Source organism: Melopsittacus undulatus, chromosome 3, assembly GCF_012275295.1.
Source record: "Melopsittacus undulatus isolate bMelUnd1 chromosome 3, bMelUnd1.mat.Z, whole genome shotgun sequence".
Classification (NCBI taxonomy): Eukaryota; Metazoa; Chordata; class Aves; order Psittaciformes; family Psittaculidae; genus Melopsittacus; species Melopsittacus undulatus.
This window is the reverse complement of record NC_047529.1, coordinates 60,920,488-60,946,501: the sequence shown is the minus strand read 5'-3', so window position 1 is coordinate 60,946,501 and position 26,014 is coordinate 60,920,488. Positions and strand designations below refer to the sequence as shown.

At 41.6% G+C, this 26,014-nt stretch overlaps 1 protein-coding gene across 1 annotated transcript; it reads right to left on the bottom strand.

Moving 5' to 3' along the window:
- Positions 1–5,931: 5,931 nt before the first annotated feature.
- Positions 5,932–24,993, bottom strand: AMD1 (adenosylmethionine decarboxylase 1). Its single transcript, XM_005154686.4, has 9 exons — positions 24,477–24,993; positions 14,020–14,106; positions 11,927–12,053; positions 11,303–11,405; positions 10,420–10,462; positions 10,183–10,327; positions 9,088–9,180; positions 8,856–9,011; positions 5,932–8,096 (listed from the first exon to the last, which is right to left on the bottom strand). Exons 1-9 carry the CDS (start codon positions 24,605–24,607, stop codon positions 7,956–7,958), a joined length of 1,026 nt encoding a protein of 341 aa, XP_005154743.1. The 5' UTR covers positions 24,608–24,993; the 3' UTR covers positions 5,932–7,955.
- Between the last annotated feature and the right edge of the window lie 1,021 nt (positions 24,994–26,014).

Here is a 26,014-nt window from a genome sequence, read left to right as displayed (position 1 = left end):
ATACCTTCTGTAATGGAAATTAGTATTTTTCTGTGTCTTCTCCTTCCCTCCAGTATTGTATTTCGTAACAGTTTTGGGAGAATAAATAAGTTTTGATTTAAATCAGCAACTCTGTCAACACTTTTTAGTTTTCATCAGGTTTTTGCTCTAAATAAAATTTGATAATTAGAAACTATAAAATGTTAGATCTTCAAATAAGAAAAAATCCCCAAACTCAGCACTATCTGAATGTGTCTGTAAAACACAGGTCTGTAAGAACCCTTAAAACCCCCAAATTTGGGCTACTGAAGAAGTGGTTTGGACAGAGCATCCTATATATAACCTAGCTAATAATGTGGGTTTGGACATTATGTAGCATATGAAGAATACAAATCTCAAAGTCTAATCAAATGAACATACAATGAGTACTCATTATGATACATGCCCTGCATGATATTGTTAGCAGCACCGGGAATGCTTTAATAACTGAATAAAAACACACTCTTCCCTCTCCTCTCAGATAATGCAGCGACACTATCTTTGCTTTAGAATGGCATCATGCAATAACAGGAGGGAGACATCTTTAACAAAGAGAAGAGAGTGAGTTTGGAGGGGGTTACCATTAGAGAATTGCCCTCAAGGGCTTAGGCCCTCTGGTTAAAGTTTCATCCTGAAATAGTGTGAAAAATGTACGTTAACTGCTGTCTAGGCTGCTAGGCATTCTGGCTGCAAGAACTAGAGCAGCTAAAAAGGAATCTTTTAGTTGAGTCTAGCTTTATCTATCTTTTTATAGCCTGGATTCTAATTTGTAATTGGAAATCTGACCTTGCATTTGGCCTAAACATTTTCTAACCCTTAAGAACATGTGCTGTTAATGATGTGTCTAGTGAAGCTGACAGATACACAGTAAGTTCCTCTTTGAAAGACCAAATCCAAACTTACAGACTGGAAGCAACTGGAAAGCTACAGTGGCTAGCTGTAGATGGAGTGGTCATATGGTGCATTTATAGAGTAGTCTCTGTCAGGCACAGAGGCCCGTGCCTCTTTTGTAAGAAGCAGATGATGAAGAAGCACTATACTGCTCTAAGTTTATGAGCAAGAAAAAAGAGCTTGGAACATTTTGTCTTGTTCCGTTACATCCATGTAACTAAGTAACTCCTGTCCACACTAGGACTGCACTCAGAAAAGAGGCTAGAGTTTAGCCCTGTAATTGCACCTAACAACTCTGTTCAGTCCCTATGTTGGTTTTCTCCTATCTCCCGGTTTTGCAGGTGCAGCATTTATAACTGTAAAACAAGTACCAAATCCTTACTATTGCAAATAATTAAGACAAATTTAACAGATGGGAATTAGATCAGTGGAGTCAGAACTCCATTTCCATGGCTCCTCTGCAAACTCAAACCAGAACTTCGCACCTTTCTAACACACAGGCACATATCAACATCTTCAGTTAGAAAGCAAAAATCCTATAGTGATCTATTTGTACCATAATTTCCTTTAAAACATGCAATTGCATTAACAGCTATGCAACCTGCATTACTAACTTAGCTGTGTTAGTGCCTCAGTAGTTGTGAGCTTGACTTTATGATCCGTATGGATGTCTTCCAACTTCAGATACTGTTTTAGGATTCAATAGATAAGTGGCCAGCTAGATTTAGTAGTAATGCTATTGGTTCACTCTCAAAGTCAAAAAGCTATGTTTACTTTTAGGAAGTTTAATATTCCCCTTCATTTCTGACATACGACTGCCAAGGATCATCTTACTCAAAATGCACCATTACTTTTGACACCAGTGTGAAACGCGAGAAATGTTTATAAGGACTGTAGGACTGAATTATAATTTGCTATGGAACATGCTCTCACGTAAATCATCCCATTGAGCTCCCTGGGATTGAATTTACAAGAGCAATTATTCATTACAGTTCACCTATTATCCCTCCCACTTCAGTCAATAGCAATGTAAGCCTTGAGTTAAACAAGGGCATGATTTCACAGAGAGTACTAAGTAAAAACTCAAAATTCAGCTGTTTAAAAAGGGTTTGGGGTTTTTTTTGTTTGCTTGGTTTTGGGGTTTTATTTCCCACTTTTAATATTCAGGAGTGTGTTTAAAGGAGAGAATAGGGTTTGGCTTCATGAAACTTAAGATATAGGCATTTGCAAGTTCTGATAATGGAATGAACTAATATTTAATGATTATTTGTTTGGAAGGCACGAATATTACAGTGTTTCCTATCTCCACATACTTGTTCTCAAGCATGTAGGAAACTGAACAGCAAATTGACAGAATCGGTATTCTTCTGATGTTTTGATACCTTTTCCTCTGTTTCTGGAATTTAAATTTATTTTAATCTGTTGTGTCTTGTTTTTATAAGACATGTTTTATAAGCAAGCTACCAGCAGCTCAGACAACTTGCAGTTTTTAACTGGCCTCAATTTAATTTGTAAACAGAGATCAAGCACTGCATCCCCTGTGAAAGTTTTACTTTAGTGCAAGTAGCTATTTAAGAAGCTGTAACAGGGGATGGCTGCTTTCATAACTCACCTTCAAGAACTGGCCTATTCTGGCCGGTGAGACCTTCAAAAGAAGGGCCAGTGCTCTCCCGCAGTCTGGCTGGTAAGCCTTGGCTTCTGCTCAAATGGATGCAGAGCCTCAGGAAGTAAAGGTGTGTGTGTGTGTATGCCTGCAGGTGTGGGTTGTCTGTCATGCATATGCCTTACAGCTTTGCATCAGTCTTCTCACTACCCTAGAAAAATATTATCTTAATACATGGTGCTGCTTATGAACTTAGAGTAACTGATTAGTGTGAGGTGTCCCTGCCCATGGCAGGGGGGTTGGAACTAGATGATCTTGAGGTCATTTCCACTCCTAACTATTCTATGATTCTATGATGTGACAGCAACCATGTATTTACACAAAACATATTTCACAGGTGATACTTGACTCCATTACACTGCATGTGACAGCTAATTGAGCAAAATGGGTTGTGCGGGAAGAGTTTGAAAATCAAATGGGTTTCCAATTTAGTCTTTGAGGTCCAATAATCTGCACATCGTAAATCAGTGGTCTGGGGTTTTTTTTCCTATATTTTTCCTATATTGTTTCCTAAATATATAAATCTTAAAATGTTGCAAAAAAAAATTAAACATCATTGTGAATCAGACAATATTAGGTTACATATTGCAGATAATATTATAGCTGTACATGGACTCCTGTTTGTTGCAACTAAGAAGTTTCTGCAACTCTTCAAAGCAAGCAAAGCAGTGGCTAGAAGGGAGGAAAGGAAGAAGTTGCACTTTTTCTATCCTGGGTTGCATTTAAGACTGTAGAAGCCTATGAAGGGGTAAGTGAAAGGATACCAGTCACAGAACATGTTGCTCCCTGCTTAGCCTGTCTGGAAAGGATCCAGTTTGGCCTCTCAGAGGCTGAGTGGATTTTTTTTTCTGGGTTTGGACTGAGCCCCAGGAATCTCGCACTGGTACACTTCATTACTGCAGACTGACAAAGCAGTATTCTAGTGCATGTCTTCACATGGGCAGATGCCTTGTGTGCTACTTTGAAATCTTAGCATTTTAAGAGAAATTTAGAAGGATAAACTGAGAAGATCAGTACAACCTAGAAAAAGGTATGTGGAGAAACTAACAGTAATGCTATAAATTACATAAAGTAATTAGGTAAACCCTGCACATTAGGAACTACATAATAGCAAAAATGTGGTTTCATGTTCTGGTTAATCCAGGAATGACAAATACCAATACATGGTTTAAATTTGCTCCTAAATGTGACTTCCTGTATCGCACTTGAATACATAGATTTAAAATTAACAGCAGTTACCAAAAGCAGAACAAAGCATTCTATAAAGAATGCAAAATCTGTATCATGAGATAGCTCTCAGGCAGCTGCAGAAGGGACATTCTCTAGGGCCTGCTTTTTTATTAAATGTAACAGCAGCTCTGGTATTGTAAGTGCAGCATGTAACAAAACATAAAAGAAAATTGAACAGTTAACTTGAAATTTGGCTAAACTTCATTTCCAGCCGTGCTTCTTTGTGGGCATGGAGTATACTAACAGCAAACATTACATGCAGTTTTTACCCTTATCTGCCCCAAATAGCAGAGGCCTGCCTGAACTGTAAGCAATATGCAAAATACCCCATGGACTGCAACACCAGTAATTCAACAAAGTTAAGCAGAAAGAAAACGCACAAGTGTAACTTAACCTGAAATTAAACCTGTGATTGAAAGTCAAATGAACAAATTGCAAGGAAATGCCTGTCTCAGTAAATTTCTAATGACAGCATTCTCTTTCAAGTGCTTGTCTGTAAGTACGTTGACAGTGTGGCTGTACTAGCATTTAAAATAGTACTTCTGTGTTTTAAGAACATGCAGGTGATTCTCTTAATTCCTTTACACATGAATCCTATTTGCTTAGCTACATGTAGCCAAGTCCAAGCAGTTCCTCAGTTCATTACTGAATTGTCATTACTGTGGTTGCACAGGAGCTTAACAGGGGCAGTGCTGGAGTAGCATATTCTTCTAGGCTTTGGCCACAGGCCCTTACAGGCTTCAGATACTACACAATGTGTTGGGAAGCAGTTTTTCCCACCTCTAATGCAGTTTCAGCTGTACAGCCTGGGAGATCACCACATTCCTGGAGCAGCAGTCTAAGCCTTGGGCCTTTAGGTAGTGATGGCATTGCTTTTTAGGACTAGCACTAGGGAAAACTGTTTACAGCCTCCTAGCTGGGAAGCTTCAACATCTCTGTCAGCACATAGTCCCACACCACCAAAGCAGCAGACTGACAGCCAGCATGCTCCTGGAGTCACCCTACACTCAGACCTACACTGAGCTATGACTACAGCAAGCCATGCATTTGTACTGCCATAATGGATAGAATATTCTCATGTCAGTTATCAGCACCATTTATAGAAAAGTATTACTGAAGAGAAAAATATTATTGAAGAACACTCCTGAGGTGAAAAATGTGGAGATAAGTTCACAGGACACCTGTAAACTCCAGGCAAAGCTAAACTAGAAAACCATTTAGACAAATCTTGAGTTTCGTGGCAGTCAGTCTAGAAAACGGTTCCTAAAGGATAGCTTGCTGAGACTGTTAGACATGATCTTTTGATGCTACAAGCTGGAATTACTTCTTTTCATAGAGGACTCAGCTGGGCATTTTCAAGAGTGTTACTTGAAATAAGTAGGACTTTACTGTTTAATATCCAAAGTACCATTAGAGAAGTGTAGCATCACAGAATAGGTTCTGTGAAACTAATGAAAGCCTGTACCCAGACACGACCAATTTAAAGGTATTAGGCCTTCAACAGCAACACAAGTTTTCCGTATTTGCGTGACTATGGGGATATCACCATTGCTAGAACTTTGCAGAGATGGTTGAACTGCAGGTGTTTTTCCTGCAAGACTGATCACATGAAACTAACAAAGTCTTGTTGGTTGCATCTGCTTAGCACTGACATGCCTAGCCACTAGCTTGTCTAGTTTACTATCCAGATTAGATACTTGTGTCAGTCTTGAGAGACAAACTTCACCTTAAACTCTCAAAGTCAGTCTAAACTTAGGTATCATACATACAGGTGAGAGCTGTTATTTAAGACCAGTAGAAGACAAGAGTTATCCTACTTCAGAAGAATTTTAAGTGTTTATTGTTGAAGAAAAAAAATACAGGTTAGATGAAGACACCAAATCTCAAGTTTTTAGGTGTTCATTTAGGCAAATATTTTTAGCCTCAATAACAGCATCAGCTTCATTTTGCTTCCTTTAACATCCTGTCTCATTTTAAACTACTGCTGTGTTAACAGTTGAGATGCATCCCCTACAAGGGCAAAGTAAATTTAAAGTAATTTAGGACAAGAACAACTTATTTCAGAATTAAGCTATCTGGTAGCAAAGAGCATGAAGTGTGAAGAGTAGAACTGCTGGATCACCACTACAAACAATTTAAGCGAACTTTTATTGAAGCATTAAGTTGTGGTACAGATATTTTTAAATGATCAAAGTCTAACACCACAGAAATTATAAACACCATACTCCCCCCATCCTGATCACCCTAGATAGTTCAGTAATCCATTCAACAGCTTTCATTTTTATAGCTGAGGCTTATGCTTCTATCTGTAAATTGTGTACTTCAGTATTACTTGAAAAGGGATCTTCAGTCTTCTTAAAGGACCTCAAGCCAGCAAATGTCAGGTCAGTTGGGACAATGTTAAAAAAACAAAAAACAAAAAAAACTCCACTGAAATATTGGTCCTCAATATTAACATCAAAAAGCATTAGTGCCATTTACAGCATGTAATCCATAACATTGGTAAAGAACATCAACAATAGATTTAAAAAAAAAAAAAAAAAAAAAAAAATCAAGCTGTTCCAACCACTTGATTTCTAACCAAGTAGACTTTAGTTTAGAAGCACTGGAAAAGTGCTTCATTTATAAATATGGAAGGAAAAAAAACAACCAAAAACCAAAAAGCAACCATTGCATCAAACCAGAGAGAGTCAAAACATCACTAGGACAAGAGGGGTAAAAAAATAATCTCAATTTTGTAGCTAACATGCTGGTCTCACAGCTGTTAAAATCCCAGTATTTGCAAACATAGCTGAAAGTGTGCCAGCTCTTTCAAGCCTGTACTTTAGTCAATACCATTAAAGTGACTTTGAATTACACTTATTCATGCTCTAGGAATAGCATTCTACTTCACTGCTGTCCAGGTGTCCCAGACAGTTCTTGTTCTATGCCTTCACTTTAATGCCCTCAAGTCACCATAAGAGGAACCACCTTAGTAATTAGGAGGAAAAAAACAGATGAAGTCACAACACTCAAATACAACGTAAGTCACGTGCACAACAATGTCACAGGACTGTCACAAGATAGAGGCATTAGCTTCGCTTTGAACAACAAAATGAAGTGACACTGAACCAGTTTAGAAGCACTCTTTACAGTTAGAAGTGATAGGTCACAGGTTTTACCGAGAGTAATCCAAATTAATCAACACACCCAGACTGGCAAATCCCACTCCTTCATTAGCTCTACTTGCCAGCACCCAAAAGCACCAGCCTCTTAGTCTGACATAACTGGTGATTAGGAAAGAAAATGTCTGGTGCCAAAATGAGCTTGCACTTTGCAGAGCTGTCACACAAATACACCAAAGCACTTACAGCCTTGGACCTTCTTTGAATTCTGCCATTGTGCAGTAGTGTGACACTCAGGGGTGTAGACAGATAAAGAGGCATTAAGGTAAGATGAAATTTTACCAGCATTAGTACCGAGACCCAAGTTTCTAAAGGTGAAAGACCAATGCATTAGCCCAGTGCTGCAATACAGCTGAGCAAATTCCTTTAAGCTTTATTAGAGCATGAAAAGTCAGATTTAAAAATAAATCAGCCACCACTTGTAGTAGCAAAACTATTTGTAACTGTTTTAGGAACTTCTTCCAAACATAGACATGTTAGTGAGGAATAAGTTTCATTAGAAATCATAAAAGTTTGTCAAAAACTGTTTTAGGCTGAAATCATAACATAAATGAAAAAAGAGTGACGATTTAACAGAGAACTGTCCCCAGTGAGCAGGTGGAGGCTAAAGCCTAATGAGGACGAAAGCCTTGTCTGTGGGGAATTTTTGGTGATACCTGGAGAAAAACTATACTGTGTGCAATTCTACCTGAATCATTTTTACAAGTGTTGTAAAGTTTCATACAGTAAGATTTTTCTACATGCACTTCAATTTCACAGCAAGAGTGGCATAGAGTACCTAAACACAGAAGAGAGCATTCATGCAAGATACCTAACTCCTTGATATAATAATGCATACAATTCAAAATGGTTATACTATGATTACACCTAGGGCTTTCCACAGCTACAAGGTGGTGGGAGTGGAAAGCATGGCCCCCTGAATCATTAACTAGAAAGCAACCACCACCTTCTATATGGGATTTCTTTTTGCGCTTTTTCTTCATTCTTAATCAACTATGCTGTTGCTGGCGATTTTTTGTGAAACTGGTAAAAACAAAATTGTAATCACTGAATTGGGCAATCTGGTGATCAAGACGTTTAAACCCTTCAATCTTCTGGGCAGAAGAGAACACTGTACGACATTTAGAGCTCTAGAAAACAAAAGAGTGAAAAAGTCACTTTTGTAAACTCAGCATTTAGAGATAGCAAAGCACGTATTTTACATGTGGTTCTGGTGATACTCCAGGGAGATCTAACAGCTTTCCAGTGCCTACAGAAAAGCCGGACAGGGAGTTTTTACAGAGGCATGTAGTGACAGGACAAAGGGGCAATGGTTTTAAACTGAAAGAAGGTAGATTTAGAGATAAGGAAGTTCTTTACTGCATGGGTGGTGACACACTGGAACAGGTTGCCCAGAGCAGCTGCAGCTGCCCATCCCTGGCAGTGTTCAGGCCAGGCTTGACAGGGCTTTGAGCAACCTGGTCTAGTGGAAGGTATCCCTGCTGATGGCAGGAGGTAGGAACTACATGATCTTTAAGGTCCCTTCGAACCATAACCAACCTAGGATTCTGTGACTAGATGGCAACATCATCATAGTACAACTGACAGCTGAAGCCAAATGCAGAAAAATACCAAAGCAAGAAATTATGCCTACACAGAACTGCACAGGAAGTCAGAGTACTGAGATTGAACTGTCCTATATTAGTATTTTATGTTTCCTGGAGATCAGATTTAGTACATACCACATCACTACTGAAGAATATTTCTACTTTCCACACAAGATACCAAGCAAACAGAGATAAATTGTAAACTACTAATGGTCCAGTAAAAAAAACCCAAACAAACTCTACCCTTGCTTTGTTTGTGTCTGTGCATTTCAGGGTGTGACCACCTAATGTAAAAAACCTCACCTGATTAACAAAGAGGGTTGTCACAAATTTTCCTGGCTTGAAAACCTCTACCACTTTTCTAATCAGATCATCATAAGAGGTCTGACTTATGTTTGTTTCAAAACTAACGTAAGAAAACTCTGGTTCCGGAGTGATGTGAATAGTCCAGTAAGTTCCCTGGAAAAAAAAAAGAAATATTACTAAATAGTAACTATTTATTTTAACATTAATTATTGCTAAGTGTGAAACTTACATCCGATTTCATCCCATTCATTGAATACCCACAAGGATTGAACATTGTAGCATCAATAACAGAACCTGGTATCAGGTCACGAATTCCACTCATCTGAAACAGAAATTAAAATTACACCATTTAGTTTATCATACACTCTTACACTTGTTCAGCTTTAAATCAAAGGCAGAATGAAGAACTGAGGTAACGGGACACCAGAAGTCTCCCAGTAACAAGTCAGTTTGATAATGTGTACCATTGTAGATGAACTTGTTTTGCACCCTGTCACTTACCAAGTGACTGAGTGACAAGTTGTATGCAAGCTCTCAGATACACTGACTCCTACTGAACCAAGCTGCATACCTCCAAGATGAGGGAACAGCTCAGTATTCTAAAATAGCATTGTTTAGTTGCTTCTTCAACTAAAATAGAAAATGGAGCTCCTGTTCAACCAGTATCCATAAAGTAAAGGCTGTTACTATTTATTCCAGAGTAACAATATATTTCTTTAGAATTAAGTACAATCCCAAGCACTTTGATCTTCCACATGGTAGCTGACCTACAGCCAAATCTCAATAGCAAATACAATATGAGAAACAAAGCCTAAGATGAAAAAACAGATCAAGTCAATGTACTTGTTATAGAAACTTGTTTATGTCACAGTACCTTCCCATTGGAAAAATGAAGCAAAACCATGAAGTTACACCTAGACCTTAACCCTCCCTGGCCAAATGACTCCAGGATTTAACCTTAATTCTGATACAAAGATTCCAATGGCATTCATTATCTTCAGCCTAAGTCTTACTCCTCCTAATCTCCATCCTTTAGCAGCAGTTACTGAACGGTTTTATTTCTACTTCTCCATTTTCCAGAAGACTAGCTTCCAATCATGCAAAGCACTGCAAATTGCTCCTCTCAACAGTTAAAGCAGGGGCATTGAAAATGTGAAATTATACTCCCAAAAACATTCTAGATTTAAATTATATCCCCAAAACAGCAATCTGACATTTTCTATGGCATCTTTTCTACCCCAAAAATAAACCTTGCATTGAATGGTAAATGAAATATTTTATTGTCACATTTCCCCCATAATGCTTAGTTTTCAAGTGAACATACACGAGTGACATCATTTGCAGTAACACCATCTTTCATGTAGAACTGGTCCATAACTACTGGGTCAAGCTCACTCATCAGAATTTCCAGTGTCTGATCAGGCTGATTGGATATCCGACTCTCTGGGAAATCCAGGGTGTACAGGTACCTGCATAAAATACAGATCATGTATGTAATAAATACTAGCAGCACCAAGTTCTACTGTAAGGCCCAAAGATTTCAAAATCTCCACATACATACCAGCAATCAGAATTCATACGCCCCATGCAATAAGCTGCTCCATCTAGACAAGGAAAAAAGTCTCCAGTTATTGCTCAACAACTAATCCTTTATGGAAAAGGTTAGCTTAATTTCATATTTAAAGACAGAAGTCTTCTGCAGAACACTAACAGTGCACTGATACAGTCAGCCTCTCCATTAAATAACCAGGCATTTAACTTCAGGAATGTAAAGCCAATAATCAGGAAACAGGTTCCTTCAGAAAGTGGCCTGGGCACCTTAGTTCAGAGTCTACTACCAGGAAATTCAGATGACAGCTTTGGCTTTGCATGAACAGAAACCCTGGCACTCCTAAGCATCTATTTAATGGATTTATGATTACCTTTTATTTTCAAGATAACTTGGGCAAGTACTACACCATTCATGTTCCTTGAGAAAACTTTTCTGTCAGTTAAAATTCAGTGTTATTCTTGTAGGCTTTACATTATATAAAATGTTTAAATTCAGTCTTTACTGAGTGACTTCCCGATGAAAAGCTTACTTTCCTTCACCATATTAATTGCCTTAAATTACCATCCTACCTTTTTAATGGGGCATTATATAATCCAGTAAGAGCTGGATTCTGCAGACTGACTTACTACACTCCATTTGGAAGTCTTCAGACTTCAGTTAAGACAAGGTACTAACTGTCAAGTTTTGTAGGATTTAAATTTTGATCTTGGCAAGTTAAGTGTCAGAAGTGCAGAAAGTATTTACAGCTTTTGATTTTTATGCAGCCCAAGCTTGTGCTGGCTGCAGAACTGCGAGGACTGAGGAATGAATGGCCTGGCAGTCTGTATGTGTCACTTCCCACTTCAACATTTCACACAAGCGGCACAATTTTGCTTAAGTTTCATGAACTTACTTGGGAAAATTTCATTAAGAAACTCTACTTCTTCCTGGAAATTCCTATGTGGGTACTCCTGGTGGGAAGGCTTCATGAAATTCTTACGTGAATAAAAGAAGCTCTGAAAAAAGGAGAAAAAAAAGTGCATCATCACAGCTACTGAACATACCCATCCACCTTGAATATAAAGATCTAGAAAAATGCAAACACATAAGCTTTCACAGGTCATAAGCTTTCACAGGTCCTAAGCTTTCATTGTCAAAACACCGCTACCTGTATTTCTGTTTCAGAGGCATATGGTTATTCCTAGCTTAATTTCTAAGCCTCAGGAAACACCTCCAAATCTGTTTTCCACAAGAAAACATCTGTGACTTCAGCACTGACAACACAGACATGGAAGTCTTTCACCTCTAAGTAACCTTAACTCAGCACAACAGCACTTGTAAGTTAGCATCCTTTAAGAGGAGAACAGAAGGCTGAATCCTACTGCAAAGTAAGCAGTCTTAAATTTCAATTTTCCCATTATGGGAAGCATAAATGGCAAAGTAAGTTTCAGAATATTTAATAAAAATCAGTGAAATTGGAATATTCATAAAAAGCTTTGTACATTCTAAGGAAGATGAAGCATTTTTGACACCTTACCTGAATTGAGTCGAACCCACTGTACTCCCTAGCAAGCTCCAACAGGGGAACCAGTGCTTGCAGTAAGAGGGTGGTACCACACGTCTTCAAAATGAAACGTCTCTTGGAGACAAACATGCTACTCTCACTGTAAAAAAAAAAGATGTGTTAAAAATATATTAAGTGCTCTACATAAAAGCCAGGAGACACTACTTAGATCTTGCTTCTTATCCCAACCAAATACATCACTGTAAGTGAACATTCAGCATACAGTACATAAACAAGCTTGGCAAATGGATCAAACCAAGACACTTCAGTTAACATTTGAGAGCTGCTAATGGTTCTCTGAAACAAATACCTGCAGCAAGTGTGATATTGCACAGCAACCACACTTCAAGAAAGGAGGTACTACATGTGTTACATATCCTAAATGTATTCAAGGAATTACAAACATGCTGTGAAGCAGGTACACAACAGACATTCTATTTAATTTCTTAACCCAGACACAGAACAGAGTCAAACTTGAAATCTGGATTACTTGGGTAAAATAAAGCCTATGAAAACATGAACTCAAAAAAGGCAAAAGCCTTAATTTCATAAACTGCCTGCACCTCCTCCTGCAAAGTGGTAAATCAGCACCTATCCACAAGAACAGGAAGCCTCATAATGGAAGTATAGCCATAGCTATAAGATATGGCTTATACATAAGATTCAGAAGTTAACTATACATAAGCCATAAGTCAGATACTTAACTACAGTCCCACTGAACTGGAGACAGATATTGATACTACATCCAGAACATTTACATGTGTGTAACAAGTATCTTCTCACCAAATAACTGAACAATGGGAATACAAGTCTAGCTTAAACAGCATTCCAGACTGAGTTTATTTAACTCAAGGGTTCTATTTCATCCAGCACACAGTTGTAACGGGTTACGTTCATTTCAGAATTTTGTTTCACATACACAGAGCTTGTGGAACCAAGACTTCAGCACAGTTTCTTGGACTAGCCTGCTTAGCCCAATCTTGCCCTCAAGACAGTCCTTCAGAGTACAAAAGCTTCAGTTTCTGTAATCTGAAGTAAAGCAGAAAATGTCACTGTGTCTGTGAAGTTCATGCAGAAAAAGCATGAAAGTGTTTTGTAAGATGAAAACCACAGGGCAAAAGTAGCATCCTTAAAACTAACTGCTGAACAGCACAAAAACTCCAGCATTTTTGGAGAAGCTACATTTTCACAGATGTCCTTAGCTCAGCTGCAGGAGCTGTTCCCCTTGACTGCATTGTCTCGAGTTAAAGCCAATCTGCTGGTACAGTTTTTGCTGATCCAAAAGTGACACCTACATGCACTATTCTGCTAAAGTAAACCTAAAGCTCTTAACTGGGGAGACTTATTTATCTCTGGACAAAATTTAGTGATCAGGTACAGAAATACCATGGCTGTGTCCTTAATGTTTAGCTAAAGAAAAAAGACAAAACAAAACAAAAACTTTGCTCTCATGAGATGTCACTTGGAGGTCTCATCGTGTACAGTTCTGGTGTCCTCAAAATAAGAAGGACATGGAGCTGTTTGAGCAAGTCCAGTCCAGAGGAGGGCCACGAGACTGATCAGGGGGCTTGAGCACTTCCTTTATGAAGACAGGCTGAAAAAGTTGGGGCTGTTCAGCCTGGAGAAGAGAAGGCTGCGTGGAGACCTCCTAGCAGCCTTCCAGTATTTGAAGGAAGCCTATAGGGATGCTGGTGAGGGACTCTTCATTAGGGACTGTAGTGATAGGACAAGAGGTAACAGGTTGAAACTTAAACAGGGGAAGTTTAAGATGGAGCCTTGAGTGACATGGTTTAATGCAGGGTGTCCCTACCGATGGCAGGAGAGTTGGAACTAGATGATCTTAAGGTCCTTTCCAACCCTAACTATTTTATGATTCTATGATAATTATGAAAACATTTCCACTACTGAACAGAAGCATGGCAATACTATGCTTAGCAGACCCGTACAAACTGCAGTCACAAAGAGCAGGATCTTCACCCAAGGCTGGATTCTCAAGCAAGTGGATCCCATACAACAGCTTTAACCTTCTGCCTCTTGGAGACTAAAAGAATAAACTAGTGGCTTACCTGAGTACATAAGCTTCCTGCTTGTCAGTTTTTGTCACACTTATGATCAAACAATGCACATTCTCCAGAAGTTTGTCCCACTCAATCCTGTAAAGAAATTACAGAAGAACACAAAAAAAAACCAGTTAAACTGAAGCTTTGTGGAATCCTGAGTAAAGAGTATAGCCCAAAACAAGACTGCAGGTCTTTTCTTGAGTTGCTGGATCGGAGAGCATGAAAGGCAAAGACTTTTAATACAGGAACTGTACCACAATACAGTAATATCCAATTCTTAGCTCAAGATCTGTTAGTGTAATCTGCTACACAAGGACAATTGTCCAACTGCAACCCCAAGCACCTAATTAAGCAAATCAGGATAACCTTAAATCCTGCATCCCCTATCTACTAAGATATAATTCATTATTATAATTTAAGGCATGCTTTAGGTTGATCTCCATGTACTTCAATCACAGTAGCCATTGGCAGCTACTAGAGTAATAAACCAGCGAGTTCACGTGTTTTATTTGCCCAGCTTGGAGTCAAGTTCATAGTTTTTTAGGGCTGGTTTTCAATTAGGTTACCTCAATCACCTAAAGTCCTCTTTGATCAATCAGCACCACAGAATTCTTTCTCTGTAGAAAATATGGAAGACTTGTAGCAAATAGTTTGCAATATTACACATACAAGGAAATAAACTGAACTGTTTTCATACAGTGCAAGTCAAAGCTCCAGTGCTAGATTTTAGTGTTGTGGTAAGAATTCAGTATTTCAATTCAATTACTTGTTCTACAAGGAATTTTATTAAAAAAAAATAAAAAATCAAAATCAAAGGGCTCAAATTAAGCCCAAACACTTCCAAGTACTCATGAGGAATGACAGACTTTGGGCAAAAAAATAAATTTGGTTGTCACTTCAGTCTTATATCTACACCAGATCCGTAGAATCAAATACAGCAGAATTTGCTATAAAGCAGATAGGAGCAGATACAGCTTCCTCAAGCTACAAAATTACAGACTGCCAGCTGCCCTACTTCTCCCCTCCCTCCCTTCCCACAGCATACTCCACCCACAGGTTTGTGATGGCTCTTGTGTTCAGACCTGTCATGAGCCAAGGAATTTACTAACCCAGGTTAAAACAAAGCTGCCCATCACGGCTGGAACAAATACAGGACCCACTGCAGCTGGTAGCACAAAACTGCTATTTCTTTCATCACCAAGCAAGCTATTAGATTAGCTCAGCTGCCCATGTAACTGTTAGCCTAATCCTTCCTCAGAAGTTAGGTCTCTCTCCCTTTGACACTACAAAAGCACTGTAGCTGTATTCCAGGACAGAGCATTCACTGTTAATTCTGTCAGGAGGGTTCTACCAGCAGCCGCCATCTCTTCCCTTGGAAAACCAGTCAGTTTACAAAGTTTCAGATTCTGCTGTACATACAGGTAAAATATTCATATGTTCTTTGCTTCTCTAAACACCCCAACAAGTGTCTTAATTTCTCTCTCACTTAAGAATGCCTATTGAAACTGAATTCTGTACCTTCACTAATACTTAAGATTTTTACCTTTGAAAGTGTATACTACACTAAACCACAGTATTTATACAGAAGTCAACCACAATATACTTAAATGAGACTTGAGCTCTGGCCTCCTTTTACTCAAGACTGAAGCTATTAAAAATGTGTTTAAGAGAATCCTACACAACTTAAAATCCCTCAGTATTAAGTGTCAAGCTGAGCAAGTTTCTGAACTCCGTGATATAACTAATACTTCAAATCAAAGTCAGATTTTCCCTACCTCCCCAGTTAGTAAACCTTGATGAAATACTTTTCAGCAACTACAAACATGGCAGCCCAGACCCCTTGAACCAAACCAACCAAGAAAAAAAACCTCAAAAAACCCCCAAACCAACCAACCAGCCCCCCCAAAAAATCCAAAAAAACAGCCACCAAAACAAAAACCAAACCCCACAAAACTGAAAATCCAGCCTGCTTTAATGCTCAGTTGAAGTCCCACATATTTATTCAGCTCTACACTTGTGTCACTGACTTGGGTTTAGCTCTGTTGCTGATACTCAAATTTACATGAAAATGCAAGTGTCTGCTCATCTCTGAAAAACCTGGAAAATGCAAAGAGTGAAATAGTTTATACTATACCTATTTTTTAAATGCTCCTAGACAATCATGCTATTTTGCTGAGGACTGAAGGACATAATTTTCTCTGTAAGCTACAGCACACCTGCATAAGTTGTCCACCCTTAATATATTCCCTCTAACATCCTATTATACTCTTCCTATAAACTGAACTAGGCAAAGTGTCAATTTGTTCAAATCATTCCAGCATCACTACTGGCGATATTTCATCTGCCATGGAAGAAGCACCAAGTGTACAACATAGCACTTACGGAAGATGAGGCAGAGCTCCCTTACACTGCCTGATGCTGAGCTGCAGTAACCCCATTCGTACATTACTATAAATCTGATTTTGGACTGGTATAAATCAATGCGTATGTAACTGAGCTTTGCAAGAGCATACATCTTAGCCTTCACAAACTTCTTACCTAGTCAATCAAAACCTTACCATTATGTAGACAAGTGAAGAGTCAAGACAGACAAGTCAAGTCAGACAACTGAGGTGTAGACAAGTATCACTGTTCTGCAGTTCCATCCACACACCTCAGGAAAAATGGCTTATTTAAGTTTCAGTCACATATTAGCAGAGAAAGATGTAACAACTCTGGTGTGCAAGTAGTCCAGCAATGAGGGATCAGTAGAGCACACTAACAACGATACAATATTGCATGTTAAGTCCAAAGCCTAGGAAAGTCCCCAGTTACACTTGTTAGTGCTACACTTGGCATTTAGATACTACAGCTAAAATCTGCAGTTGCCCAACTTTGTTTCTTAAAACTTTGCTAAATTCTTCACTATTTCACTATAAAAATCACAGCTAAGTGTATGCTACATCTTCATGTCTTGAACCTCTAAAGGAATAAAGGACAAGTTCTTAATTTGATCTATTTAGGAAAAAAAGCCTGCAAGTTGAGGAATATAAAAGACACCAGACTTTAATCAGCAGCAGACATGTAACAGACTAACAAAAGGCTGCAGCACCCAGGATGAGACTTGTGAAAAGTTTTGCAGTGATACTGTCCTGCATCTTATATATTTTAAGGTTAAGCACAGAAAATCACAGAAAGGACATTAAAATGCCACATTTGATTTCAATATAATATTTAAACAAGATGACCTTAGTATTTGACATTTTCCATTGTTTAAAGCAGAGCTAAGGAAGAACACCTGGGACTACTTTGTACCAAGCAGACAGACTTCAACAGAAGTCTAACTCTTGCATTTCTTCCTTTTCTTTAATCTGTGTAATTGTTACTAGAGACAAGCAATGTCCATCCACACTTACTGTAGATACAAGAAAATTCACCTTAAAAACAGTATTTCAACAGTTATCAGTACATGTATTGCAGCTGATCCTATTTTATTTTAGCAAATGAAAAATATCCTAAAAATTAGTAATTGGGAAATACTTGATAACTTTACTACTTATTTCATAACTGATTATAACTGGCAAGCAAAGCCTCTACCTGAAGAAAGAGAATCAAAGCAACTATTTCTCAATAAAATGCTATCAGGAGCTTCTGCTCTTCAAAATTCCCCTCTCAGTGGTATCTGGACATAGTAATGGTATTACTATGTCCGAATCACTTTCCATAGCCAGACAGCAGAACAATCCCAGACACTTTCGAAACTTTTCTCCTATAATCAAGCCAAGCATACTAGAAAATGATGCACAAACCACTTGTAGCTAAATAAGTTCTGTAGCAGAGCGTATCCATTGGAACTCCAAACCAAAAATGCATTTGTGACCAACTCATCACTGTTAGGTAGGCTTATTTCACACTTCATTCCAAAACTGTAAACTTAAAGTAACTGCCACCTACCAGAAGCTAAAATAGTTTCTCCAGTAGACAACGCGTGCATCTGAAATAGTTGCACATGCTCAGAGAATACCAAATTAAAATGGAATACATCTACTCAAATGTGAAAATCAGTCCATACTTGAGTAGTAGAAAGCTACTTCTTCTATACTTAACCAGCAGAACATGCAAGAGAAAAATATATCCAGCTCAGCAATCTACACCTGTGTTGCAATATTTAGTGCCATATTGGCACAGCCTTGTTAGCAGAATGCAAATAATTTTCATGCAAACTGCCACCCAAGTATGTCAGTACAGGAAACCTATCAGAACAGAGAAGCATTTTATTTTCAGGAACTATGCTTTGAGCTTTTAATGAAATTAACAGTCAATAAACCCTCTCAACCAAGTTCAAAACCTTCATGTTTGCTCCCTTATTTCACATTTCTGAGAAACAAAGGATGAATAAACCATGAATCAAGTTTCCTTTGCCAGATAAATGATACTTTTGAGTAGAAGTTACTGGCCTATTCTGAGCCTTTACCTTCAAGGGGAGAACAGGTTCTTAACATAGGAGTCTAGTATATCAGGCAGTAACACAAAACTGCTGTTTCAGGCCAACTGGGAAGGCAATAACAGCAATTTAACAAGATAAAGAACTACATCAATAAGTTCTTCCTATCAGCAATTAACAGCTTCTACAAGCATATCATCCCACCACCCCAGTAACAGTACCTTACTAAGGCAACCTGAGCAGCAATGGGAAGAAAAGTTGTTTTGCAGTAGGGCAGGAATTCTTAGGCAATAAATCCTATGAAACTCTTGCAGACAGCTCAAGCTGCATGCATACTCTAGCACACGTTTTCATCAAGACAGTTGACAGGTCTATAGTAATCACAGCAATACGCATTTTCATCTTGTACTTTAGTGTAAGATCTTGTTTTAAAAGCAAGCATTCAACTGCAGAGCAGAGCAACTTTTTATTCCCTCACCTACTGAGTTTTTTAGGAGCCAGATGTATCAGTTACCTAATTAGCAGGCTACAGTTCAGTAGGCAAATTCCTACCAATGCCATAGTCCAGAGCAGTCAAACTCAATGCCTTGCCTAAACTGACAATGCAAAGAAGATGTAGCCAAGGCACATGGAAGCTGGCTAAGTATCAGTGTCGGCAGTTGCAACATTAGTTCCATGGATCCTGAAACAGGTAGATAACAGTACAGAGTGACTACAAAAAAACCACAAGCTCTTTAAAGCACCTCCTAGCAGCTCATGTATTTCACATAATTCACTGCATATGAATTATTTTCTATGAGAATTATAACCGAGTTTATAAATTGCTGTTTAAGATGGATTATCTTTAACTATGTCCACACCCTGAGACACAAGGCACTGGCAACTTGATAATTTTACCTCAGCAGTATCTGTGGAGTGCACAAAACCCACACACCCTCTGTCTTGAATTAAAGACAGGCATCTGAATGGAAAATTGCATCCAAAAATGCTCCTTAAATAGAAGGTCCTGAGCCAACTACTAAGAAGTTCCCCAAAATTCAGAAATGACATAAAGATATTTCAGCAATGGCACAGAGATAGTCACAGATAGTCCTTTAAAGTCAGCACACTTCTGTTGCAGGTCTTTTACTATTGCAGTTACAGCGGTATATATGGAAAGGCAACTCCATGCTTTACATCCAAAAATATTTAATGGATATCCCTGACACTCAAAATGCTTAAGGAAGCATGAGCTCCAACAGGCACATCAGGGCTTCAACAAGATTTACAGACAAGATTCAGGGCAAGTTTGAAAGTCATCTTTTCCACAAGAAACATAATGTAAGGCAGCAAGTATCTACCATAAGCCTCAAATCTGTTCTCCTGGCTGACTAAACAGTCATTAGAAAATCCCTTTTAGGAATACACCAGTAGCTACATATTTTATTAGGATGCTTTACGGAGTCTCACTAAGGGACCAGATTTTTGGCAAAGTGACTGACCAAATTCTTTAGCAGTTTCCGTGGTAAGGTAGGAAAAAAACAAAAAGCCTTCAACAGAAGTTTTAACTTCCTGCAAGCAGTATCACAATCAGTAGTAACAGTAGTGAGTGTAAAAGGGCTTGCTTCCTTTGTGTGACAGCATTCTTTAATTACAACTGAGTCACAACCATTTTACCTCTGATTTTGAACTTGTTCACTGAAATCTAGTTTATGAATATAAATTTTGATGAGAAGAAGCCTGAATTCTTACATTAAGTGCTCCAGACTACCCTTCATCTCCACATAAGAAAGTTTAGCAAGCACTATGACAGAAGCCCTTATCCTGGCACAACCCTGCCATCTTCCCAGGCTCCACACAGAGCAGTGCTACCCTGTTTTGTTCCAAAGCACTCAGGATTAAGAGCAGAGTAGGGTTCATGGCACAGCCTCCTTATACATTCACTGTTTGAGACAGGCAAATAATACTGCTGTTATTTGGACTGGGGGAAGGGCTGGCTATAGGTGCAGCATCACTGCAGCACTGAGTTGACTCAGGCTACAGGGTGCAGTACAAAGTATTTACAGAACTTTTCAGAGGCTTGACTGTATTGGTGCTTGCAAGTTTTCATGTAGCACAGGATGAGAATCTCATGTCATTGTCACTTCCTTTTGACCATCACCACACTTTTTCCTTCAGTTTCCTGCATGTCCACATAATTTAGACAAATAGAAAGCACACTAAAGGTCCATAAACAAGTTTAATTTTGGAGTATTCTTCAGGGTTGAATGTTTTAGATGTGGACTTATAAACCTGCTTTATGAAGCACAGTTGAGAACAAGTACTGAAGTAAAAGCAAATTATTTTGACACCACCAAAACTATTAATCCCATTCCACTTTTGTGCACAGCAGGGTAGGCATCTTCAGTGCTTGCCTTTATTTCAACCACAAGAACTTTTCACAGAACTGATTAGCAAATGATACCCCCACCTGAACAGCAAAGCCTGTTTTCAATGCTTTTTAAGTTTATAGTTGAGAACTTTACTGAGTGTATCAAAACAGTACAGATCTCTTCTGAAACACTTCACACCTACCCCGACTCTTCTCTAGCAAGCAGGCTTGTCCATAGCAGGAACAAACCCACTTAATTGCATCAGTTCTTCAGCTTTTTTTGTTTTTGCTGGTGATATCCAGCAAAGACTTTAAAATTCCAATTCCTAGCAAGCACAGGCAGCATGGATCTTTTTTTAGGTTTGAGCACCAGCTTAGTCATTCAGTAGATGAATGGCTCACATTTCACTACTAAGCAGGTACTACAATACAAAAGGCAAGCTCAACTGGTTTGGAATTTGATTCTAATTTAGCTATTGTTCTACAATTTCAGCTTTGATTTCAAGTTCAACAGAACCAGCTTATTCAATCACCTTTACAGAATTAGCAGAGGGTTATGCTGCAAGTCAGACTTCTCTTTTTTTTCATTTGCATCTGTCAACTGTAATAATTTAATTCTGACAGTGTTCCAAAAGAGAACGTTCATGCTAGCAACACAGTCACTGATTATTGGTCCTGGGCACAGGTTAACAGCCATTTTCAGACATGTCACAGCTTCCTACCAAGAAAGACACAGCTTCAATTAACATCTTGTATTAAGAGCCCATTAACACAGAGGCCTTCAAAGCTTGTTCACCACTCTGAAACTGTGCTAAAGACCACATTTCACAGCTAACAGTTTGTATCTACTCTATTAAAGCTTCACAGCCATATCTAAACCATACAAAATACCATCACAGTACCTGCCTTGCAATTACATTTAATGCTCTTGAGCAGTTTTAGAAGTTAAGTCTGAAGTCCCATAAAGATGAGCCTGAGCTCACAAGCAGAACACCAGAAAGCATGAATGTGTCAATAAGGAAAGCATCTGCAGAATGCCATCTCTAAACTGGATCTGTATATTCAAGTTCTAGCATATAAACACAAAGTCAAGTGAATATTTTTGGAATCTTCCACATTTCAAGTAAAACAAGATGAATCCTGAAGTGCCTACATAACTCAGATGAGCATATATTTCAGCTAGGATTTGCAATAGTCTTCCAGGATTGCCTGATCATTGACTACACAAGCTGTTACCCTGTGATTATCTGCTACACCACTAAATCTCAAAAGAACTGTATAATCACATCTAATTATTTCCATCTTAAGCACATCATTCAGAAAGGTCTAAATTCAGAAATCTGAAAGTTACATGAAAAAACTACCTCAGTACACCAACAGGTCAGTGCCAAATGTATTCCTCACTGCTCCTGGCATAGCAGATATGAAGCCTCCGCTACCTATGAGCTAGTGGTGTGTGTGTATATATATATATACACATACACATACACACACACACACACACACACAACATGGGGGAAAGGCAGTTACCTGCCTACTGGGAATTCAGATCTTTGGATAGCTAAGTCTATACATATTAAACACTGAAAAATTGCTGACAAAACACCAAAGGAAATTACAAATAGCATATGCTAAGCATCTCCTTTCAACAGCACACTACTATTATTAACCTGTTCCAAACACTGAGTACATCACACCAAGGCCACCTCCAAGCTACCTGATCAGATCAGTGAGTAACAGTAACACACAATCAGATCTAGATACACTGAAAACATCCTCCAGCTACTATCTGAATCTGAAAAGCTGAGCACTTCACTATACTGATAGTTAGCTACTGAGGTAAATATAACCTTCAAATTTGCCCTGCACAAGATAAGCCTACTTCTTTCTTTTCAACTATGTTAGTTAATTACATTTACATACCAATCCTGTCACCCCTCCAAACCAGCACATAGTTCTGGGTCTGTTCTAGGCTATATAAGCCAACTTTGCTTTGTAGCTTGCTGCTACCATCTTCTTACTCTTTTTGAACACTTTCACCAGAATATAATTTTCTGGAGCTCTACACTTGGACTCTGAAGTGTTCTAGGCCAGGTTGGACAGCACTTTGGTCTAGAGGAAGGTGTTCTAGCCCATGGCGGGAGGGGGAGTTAGTACTAGATGACCTTTAAGGTCCCTTCCAAAGCAAACCATTCTGTAATGACTGCGTTTCCAGACGGCCCCCATACCAAACACCGTACAGCAAGGACACCTCAGGCCGGTGTGGCCAGGCAGGGTGCAGAGGAGCCGTCAGCGGCAGGTGCCTCCGGAGCAGCGCGCTGGCCGTGCCGCTGAGGCTCAGCTCCGCGCGGGAGCAGTGCCCCTGCCGGCGCGGGCCGAGCGCGGAACACGTGTGCGCAGGAGGCCGTGCGGGCCGCGGCCCTGCCCCCGCCCCCCCGGCTGGCGGTGGAAGCGCCAGCGCATTCCTCACATGCCCATTGGGTGACGGGCGCGGGCCCACCCCCTCGCGGCGCTCCGCTCCCATTGGCCCGGCCTTCTCAATGGGGGAACAGGCATCGCGAGCTGGGAGCGGAACCAAGACACTCACGTGTAAACCGCGGCTCCAGCCGCGATTCCCGGAAAGGGGGGGATCCCCCCCACGCCTGCCACGCCACGGGGAGACACGAGAAGGGCTCCCGCGTACCGCCCGCTTCTCCCTCCCTACGTGAGGGCCGCTGTATGAACCTGTTCAGCTACACAGCGCCGAGAGCGGCTGCGAAACCGGCCATGTGAGGGGACCATCAATCCTCGTCGCGACAGCAATAGGGATCTCCCTTTTCCCCCTTCCCGCTTTCATAAACTGAGAACGAGATTCCCATCCCCTACTCCCCGCCGTACCACACAGCCGGTCACAACGGCAGCGATTTTCCAAGCCTTCCCATCCCAAAGCCAGCCGGGGCGAGAGGTCCCATCGTGAAGAGACCCACGGCACAGCCCCTACCAGCCGGCTGCCCGGAGCCGCAGCGAGTGCGGGGCACTGGTGCAGAGGGGTGGGCGCCGCTGCGATGCCCCCGGCCGCCAGCAGCACTGCGACACTCCGCCACCAGCCCCCCCCCACCCGCAGGCACTCCTGCCCGGCGCGGCACACGCCCGGCTCTCTTCTTCCCGCCGCCACATGTTGCCAGCAGGCACCGCACGGGGCTGCACGAGGTGACGGCACGGAATGGCTTCCACGCCGTCACCGGCACTGCCATTTCCCCCGCCCAGCTCCCCCGCCGCCGCCCCTGCCGGGACTAAGAGAAGCTCCTTGCCTCTGCGGGAGAAAGGGGGGGTCTCTGGAGGGCAGCGGAAGGTGACCCCCTGCCCTCCAGCGGCTGCGGCGACCTTGCGCCGGCGGACAGGAGAGGCCGGGACTGTCAACGAGGGAGGGGGAAGGAGGCCGGCAGCCGCGCAGGGACGCCGCTACCACCACCGCCACCACCGGCTGTGCCGAGCCACCCCGGAACCATCCTCCCGTCAGCGCTGCCGCCAGCCCCCGCCATCTCCTCTCACACGCTCTCGCCCGCCGCCTCCACACCCAGCCCCGCACCGCTGCCGCCGCCACGCCCGGGCCGGGCCCCGCGTGCGCCGGCCATTCAACAGCCCCTCCCGCCCGCCGCCTGCTAAGGCAGCGCTCCTACTCCCCCCCTCCCGCCCCGGCCGTTAACGGACCTGGGTATGGTGCGAAGATCGCCGGACCCCTTGCTCTGGTGCGGCTCCTGCTGCGCGGGCTGCTGCCGGGCGAACCACACCTCCAACAGCTTCTCGGTCCCTTCGAAGAAGTGTGCACCGTTCTCCTTCATGGTGAGACAACTCGGCAACCAACAACCACAGAAATTAACGACAACCAAACTACCGCCCCCGGCCGCTACCGTTTGCCGCTGCTGCACGAGCTGCGCTGCCGCCGCCGGGTCCCAGTCCGTCCCGGGCGGGTTTCACCTTCCAGGGGATTTGCTTAATATTAATAATAAAAAACAAATAATAATAAGCAGGATTATTTTTTTTTAACCAGCGAGAACCACCCGAGTGCGCGGCGGCGGGTGCGGCGTGAGCGTATGTGAGAGGGTTACAGTCCGAGCGGGGGTGCGGGCGGGCAAGCGATGCGGTTCGGTTCCTTGTAGTCCGTGTGTTCCCCTGTTACAGAGAAGAGCGTTGAGCGAGCGCTAGCTAATGTCGCCGGCCATACTGTGTAAGCGAGGGACTAAGTGCGCATGTAGCCTGCTTTATACTCCACAGGTAACCGCATCACGCAGGATCGCGCTTGTCCATTGGGCTGCCGCTGCTCGGGCCCGCCGTGCCCCGCTTCCCATTGGAGAAGCTTGATGCCTGTCGAGGCATTTGCCGGTTTCTCTGGCCCTGCCCACTGCAGCCCGCCTGCCCGCCCGTAGGGAGCGGGAGCGGGAGCGCGGGCGGGGGCAGGGCTGAGGCAGGGCTGAGGCAGGGCTGAGGCAGGGCTGAGGCAGGGCTGAGGCAGCGCTGAGGCAGCGCTCGGGTCCACCGTGTGGCAGGCGCGCCGGGGACCGGTCGGCCCCGGGGTGCGGGGCTGGAGTGCGGGGGACGATGCGCGGACTATGGTCGGCAGTGAGCGATCCGTGGGGGTGCGAGGGGGAGCAGGGCTGAACATGGCCGAGAGATGACATGGGAGCAAACCCCGGAACAAGTACCGCCTAGCGAAGAGCAAGCCCGAGAATAAAGCTTCTTCTCGGGTCTAAGCTCTAATGCTCCCTGTGCACCTACCGCCTCTTGCCTTTGCGCTGTCTCTATTGCTAGCTAGTGAAGGGGAGGCTTAACTGAGCGCCCAGTCGGAATTCTCGTTCCCCTCTTCCCTTCCAGGAGCTCTGTGTATGTGACCGAAAGTAAGAAGTTATAATTTATATGCGTGTAGAAATGCCCGGGGAGGGCATGTGGAGCTCTGTGCCACACGGGAGAGGCAGCGTCTGCCGGATGGAGCGGGTGTGTGTGCGGATGCAAAGATTTGACTACCGGCAGTATTAGCATTTCTTGTATCTAGACCACATTGTTGCAAACAGCTTTATGGTCGTTTAAAACATTTTTTAATCTATATATATACATCAATGTGCATCAATACTTTATAGTTCAGAATTGCAATACTTCATCGTCCAAGCGAGGAACAGAAAGTACTATCTGCCCCAACGAGCTTACAGTATGAAGCACGGGACAAGCAGCAGCAGATGGCTGAGGACAGATGA